This window comes from Thamnophis elegans, chromosome 6, assembly GCF_009769535.1.
Source record: "Thamnophis elegans isolate rThaEle1 chromosome 6, rThaEle1.pri, whole genome shotgun sequence".
NCBI classification, from domain to species: domain Eukaryota; kingdom Metazoa; phylum Chordata; class Lepidosauria; order Squamata; family Colubridae; genus Thamnophis; species Thamnophis elegans.
Genome location: NC_045546.1, coordinates 329923 through 335964, shown reverse-complemented (window position 1 = coordinate 335964; position 6042 = coordinate 329923). Strand labels below are relative to the sequence as shown.

Sequence of the window (6042 nt, the reverse complement as noted above, 5' to 3'; positions counted from 1 at the left end):
GTATTGCATATATCATTCTATTATTCTTAAAATAAAATAAAATTTTTTAATATTTTCCGTTACCATGATTTTTTTAATCTAACCATTGATAAAACAAATCCCAAACCTTATAAAATTGTTCATCTTGTTCTCTAATTTCAAATGTCAATTTACTCATTTCCGCACATTCCATAATTTTTTGGATAATTTCCTCCTGCGTTGGTGTTTTCTCATTTTTCCATTTTTTTGCAAATACAATTCTAGCTGCTGTTAAAACATTTACAATCAAATATTTCAAGTCTCTATTATATTTCTGGTATAATTCCCAATTTAAAAAAGTCTCTGGTTTAAAGTATCATTTTCTCCAACCACATGTTGGCGAATCCAAATTTTCTTTATATGCTGTTGACATTGTCATTTTGTAGTTTTGAGACCCAATTTCTGCCACTTCTCTAGCTCAATCCCATACCCAAAATTTTCCCCCAGGCTATCATAGATCCTTTAACCTGTTCTTATTCTAACGTAAGCTCTAGCAAGTGCCCATAGAGTTTTTGAATTACCTTTTCATCAGTACCCATCAAAATTTTATTTAACTCCGTCATTTTATCGTAAAAACCTTCCTCGTTACAATCCTTGTCATCTCTAGCTTGTATTTGCATATATGAAAACCAATTCATCTTTATACCTTCCTTTTCCAATTCTTGCATAGATTTAAGTTCACCCTCTGCATTCAATATTTCACCATATCTGTTTGTTCTGTAGGAAGTTATCATCCAGCCCTCTCCCAGAAAAATGAAATATCCTAGGAAATATTGAAAAGGCAGAATATTTCTCTGGATGTGAAAAGAAAGAAACATGTTTTAAAAGACAGAATAGTTGCCTGTAGATTCCTGCCCATCCCCACTGTTAATGGGCCATTAAGAAGGCCAAGCTAGTCCACTTTACATAATAAAGACTTCTCCACTTCAGCTACAGGAAAGCATGATAATATTGGCCCCAACTGACCACATGGCATCTGAGGACTCAACCAAACCTGGATTCAAAACACAGCCCAGAGAGTAGCCCCTGCATGGCCCCATGGGAGTCTGACAACCAATCAGAATACATTTCTTACACAGGAACAGGAAACAGAGAGGTGGGACTGAACAGGTTTTAAAAAGCCTAGCAAGCCCCTCCCTCAGCCCTTCCCTTCTTCTCCACCAACATTGAAGCATGTGACCACCTTTTCTGTTCAGGGCTCAAACCATGTGGCCCTGTCTAACAATAAACCATCTTTCCAAGCAGCCTCCATGTCTCCAGTGTCTTCTTCCCCACTTGGAGCCGAACCCAGAAGGACGTTTCTTTCATCAGTTCCTTTTTGTATATTATTGCGTGTGAAAAAGCTTCAATAGTTGATAGCCAGACTGGAATTTTTAATCTTTGTCTTTTAATCTTCTCCCAATTTAGTAGCAAGGCCTCCCGTAGGCAAAGTCTTCTAAAATACCCCCGTGTTTTAGTTCCCTTGTGCCATAAAAAGGCATGCCATCCCAATAACAGGTCATGTCTCCCAAGGGTTAATAGTCTGGTATTCCTTAGTGTTATCCATTCTTTAACCCACATCAAACTTGCAGCCTGATAGTATAGTTCCCAATTGGGCAGGCCCAACCCTCCTCTTGTTCATCCTGGATATCAGTCTGGATATCAACCACTGAAGCCTTTTCATATTCAATAATATACAAAAAGGAACAAACAGTTAGATATGCTGAACTGTTAAATTCAGAGGGTGAACTTAAATCCGCTCAAGATTTGAAACAGGAAGGAATTGAAATTAATTGGTATTCATATGTGCAAATACATTCTAGATACAATGAAAATCGAAAAATAGAGGGTTTTTATGATAAAATGACTGGATTAGATAAAATCTTAACAGGTACTGATGAAAAAGTAATTAAAAACTTTATAGCTACCTATTAGAGGTGAAGCTACAGGAAGAACAAGTTAAAGAAACTATGTTAGCTTGGGGGGGAAATTTGGGGCATGGGATTGACCTAGAGAAATGGCAAAAACTGTGGACTCAAAACTATAAAATGACAATATCAACTGCATATAAAGAGAATTTGTATAAGGTGTTTTAAAGGTGGCACTTATCCCCAACGAGAATAGCAAGAATGTCTAAGAACAAATCTGAAAAACGCTGGAAATGTCATCAGACGCCAGGCTCACACTACCACATGTGGTGGACTTGTATTGAAGCTAAAAGATATTGGACTAAAATTCAAATGTGGTTGGAGAAAATGATACATAAACACATAAACTTAAAACCAGAACTTTTTTTTATTGGGAATCATAACAGAAATGTACAATAAAGACTTGAAATATTTGATTGTAAATGTTTTAACAGCTGCTAGAATTGTATTTGCAAAAAAATGGGAAAAATGAGAAAACACCAACACAGGAGGAAACTATTCGGAAAATAATGGAATGTGCCGAAATGAGTAAACTTACATTTGAAATGAGAGAACAGGAGGATGAGCAATTTTATAAGGTCTGGGATTTGTTTTACCAATGGTTGGATAAAAAAAAACCTGGAAATGAAACTGTTTATTAATGTACCACCAGAAAGTTATATTGTTATGAAAGTTATGAAAAACAAATTTAGAAACAACCAAGGATTCCCCTCCCGCGTCCTCCTCCTCCCCCTCCCCCTCCCCCTCCCCCTCCTCCTCCTCCTCTGAGAGGTGCAAGATGCCACCAAAGGCCTCTATCAGCTGCCACGGGCAGAGGAGGGGGCGGCCTGGAGCTGCGGAGGTGCGGGAGAAGCCCCACTTGTGCTCCAGTTGAGGGCGAACCAGGAGGGAAGGACGGTCGGGGGGTTAGCCTGGGTCCCTCCGTCCCTTGGCAGATGGAGCAGGAGCCGGGGGGGTTCCAGGAGCCCAACCCCACCAGAGATCAGCTGCTTTCCTGCCAACTTCAGCTCTTGCAGGCACTGACTCAGTCTCTGGAACCCCACCCACCCCGCTTGCGAAAGGGCCCCGACAGGCTTGGGCTGGTTCTCCTCCTTCCGTCACCCAGGAGGGCAGGGCCACGGATGGAACCGCTCCGGCCAGCTGCATGGACGGCCTCACATGATCGCAGCAGGCAGCTCCCTGGGCCAGCCATAAAAGGCCAACATCTGGGCTGCCCCCCGAGGCTCCTCAGACGGACAGCCACCCGGTTCTGCCAGCTGCTTCTCCAAGAACTTGAGCAACATGAATGTTGGGGGACTTTCTCCTCCGGAACCGGCCACTCCCGAAATCCAAGCAATTGCTAACCAGGTAAGTCGTCCGGCCAACCCATCCCAAGGGCTTCATCCGGTCCCCTTCCCTGCTTTGCCAAGAGGTGCCCCAGGAGCCCCAAAAGCAGGCAGCCCTCGAGTCCCCATCGTCCGGCCAGCAAGGAGCGGTGAGTGGCAAGGCCCCTCCGGGCAGCTCCCCTCCTGCTGCCCATTGCCTTGACCACGGCCCTTCGGTCCCCAGGTGCAAGACAAGCTGAAGGAGGCGACCAACAAGAGATTTGCCACCTACAAGGCCGTCTTGTACCGTGCGCAGGTGGTCGCTGGCATGAACTACTTCATCAAGGTCAGTGGCTGAAACGCAGGACACTCCCAGGCGGGGGGGGAGGGGGATCAGCCAATCCACGAGACGTCCTGGCATCCGCTTCCCTCCTCAAAGGACAGCAGCCCAGTTGCTGAGGTGGCACCTACATTGCCCACCTTGCTTTGTCTCCTTTAACCTCCTCCGCCAAGCCTCCGCACGGAGTCCCTGGGGGCTTCAGTGCCAACTCAGCCACTGGACCTGCTGGAGCCGATGACCTTCCTCCAAGCCCTTCTCTGGCCCCAGCAGCCCCTCTTGGCAAAGGCTGCTGGCTTGGAAGGGCTCCTTATGGCTCTTTAAGGGTTGCCAGGAGGAAGGGCTTCTGCTTCCGGCTTTAGCCAAATCGGCAAGTGTCCGGTCCCTGACCGAACCCTCCCTCCAAGGCGAGGAAAGACCTGCCTGAACCTCGGGAGCCGGGGGGGGTCTTTGGGAGGATGGGAGGGGTCTTCACTCGTTGGAGGCATCAGACTGGGGAAGATGGCCTGGTCTGTGGCTGCTTAGTCTGACCCGGGATTGGTCCCCCGGGGGCCTTTGGGGACGTGGCGGTTGGCCCCCCTTGGCCCCCCCAGGTCGAAGGGGGCATGATGCCCATGTCCTGCTGCCCCCCCCCACCCCTCCTCCCCTCCCAGATGCGATGTGGAGACATGGAGAAGGATTACGTCCACCTGAGGGTCTTCCAGGCCCTGCAGGGTCAAGGCGGGCAGACTGAGCTCTCCGGCTTCCAGCTGGACAAGACCAAGGATGACCCCATCACCTACTTCTAGGGGAAGCCGCCTGTCTTGGAGGGGAGCCGTGGGAGAAGCGTCCACTGAGCCCTGGAAGCTTCCGAACAGAATAAACACATTTGTCCAAAAATGCTCACGGACTTTTGGTATAAACTAAGTTGGTCGGAATTCGTGTCCTCGGCTTACGACTCTTCATTAGCGACCCCCTGTCAAGCAAAGTCAATGGGGCAGCCAGATTCACTTAACAACCATGTTACTAACTTAAAAGCTGCAGTGATTCACTTAACAACCGTGGCAGGAAAGGTCGTAAAGTGGGACAAAATTTGCTTAACAACGGTTCCAACAACAGAAGTGTTGGGCTCAGTCGTGGCCGTAAGTCGAGGACTCCCTGTAGTTAGAAACTCTCTTCTGCTGATTCAACACAGATTCTCCAAGCTCTGGAAACCCAGAGGGGGGGGGAGGGGCTGGGAATGGGCAGGTCACCCGCCCAGAGACCCCCCCCCCCGGCCTTTCTCTGAAGCTCCAGAGACCCCCGAGGGGCACCAGCCTCTTCTCTGCAGGAGGGACGGGAGCCCAAAGTCTTCCGCCAGCTGCATCCAGATTTAAAAAGCTGCGTTGAGGCTTGTAACCTCCCTCTGTTGCGGGACAAGGCAGGCAGCAAGAGAGGGGGGGGGAGAGATCCGGGGAAGGGGGAAACCGTGGCTTACACGTGACTTTCAGGAACAAGGAAGGGATGCAGGAAACCCACCAGCCGCTGACTAAGAACTAAAGATTGCCAAGGGGGGGGGCTCTAATAGGGGGGGGGGACTCTGGCCCTTTCAGGGACTTCCTGAGGCAGCCACACTGTGCACTGGTCATAAAGAGGCCCCAGTTCTCCTCCCCCGTTTCATAAGGTGCTCACTGGGGAATGGGACCCCCCGCAGTTCCTATAAAGGAGGGTGGGAGGAGTGGGAGACCGAGCCCCCTCCTCTTCTCCACTCTGGTGGGGGTGGGGGGTGTTTGGGCTATGCACCACCAGCCTAGAGTTCCTGCGACGGCCATCCCATCCCCCCATTGGCCTTCATGGGGGGGGGGGCAAGGACTGCGCTGGGCAGGCTACAGAGATGGTCCTAGGAGGAAGGAAGGGGAGGGGGCTCGGCCAGAGGGTTGGGGGGGGGCGATAGCTTCGTTCCACATGGGAGAGATTCCCCAGAGGGGAGGCGCCTCTTTACGGTCGCTCTACTGACCCCCAAATGACCCTCAAACAATCCCCTGCTGACCCTCCGCTGGGGCGGCTTTTGCTGCACGGAGCCGAAGGGCGACGCATGGCCGCAGCCGCACCCGGGAACCCGCCGGCTTCTAGCCCAGCAAGGGGCCAAGGTCACTGGGAGCTTCCTGGAGTCCTGCCGCGGTCCGCCCTCACCGGCCGGCCGGCTCCCCTTCGCAGACCCTCCGCTCTGACTCGCAAGAAGCGGCCGCCTCTCCCAGGAGCCGGGCCGGGACCCGCGCACCCACCCGCCCGGCGCCACAAATCTCCGGCCTCAGCGACCCACCTCTGGCCGCCGCCTGCGCTGAGCCGGGACGCCGAGCCGCCGCCGCCCCGCCGGTGAGCCGCTCTCGGGCAGCCCAGCAGCACCGGGCGTTGCCCTCCCCCTTGCGCCGAGCTCCGGACGCCGCTCTCCCCGACGCGTCCCCTCGCCCGCCCGCCTAGGGCAGCCCTGGCCCGGAGGTGGGCGCGCCGCTGGCTG

The 6042-nt window shown here is 51.4% G+C and overlaps 1 protein-coding gene across 1 annotated transcript; it reads left to right on the top strand.

Annotated features, from left to right (window-relative positions):
* Positions 1 to 2899: 2899 nt before the first annotated feature.
* LOC116510065 (leukocyte cysteine proteinase inhibitor 1-like) lies at positions 2900 to 4448 on the top strand. Its single transcript, XM_032219435.1, has 3 exons — positions 2900 to 3272; positions 3474 to 3575; positions 4220 to 4448. Exons 1-3 carry the CDS (start codon positions 3207 to 3209, stop codon positions 4352 to 4354), a joined length of 303 nt encoding a protein of 100 aa, XP_032075326.1. The 5' UTR covers positions 2900 to 3206; the 3' UTR covers positions 4355 to 4448.
* Positions 4449 to 6042: the final 1594 nt, after the last annotated feature.

Coding starts and splice junctions, on each gene's coding strand:
- LOC116510065 (XM_032219435.1), top strand. CDS start 3,207: ATGAATGTTGGGGGACTTTCTCCTCCGGAACCGGCCACTCCCGAAATC. Junction 3,273..3,473: donor TCCAAGCAATTGCTAACCAG/GTAAGTCGTCCG, acceptor TTCGGTCCCCAG/GTGCAAGACAAGCTGAAGGA. Junction 3,576..4,219: donor GCATGAACTACTTCATCAAG/GTCAGTGGCTGA, acceptor CTCCCCTCCCAG/ATGCGATGTGGAGACATGGA.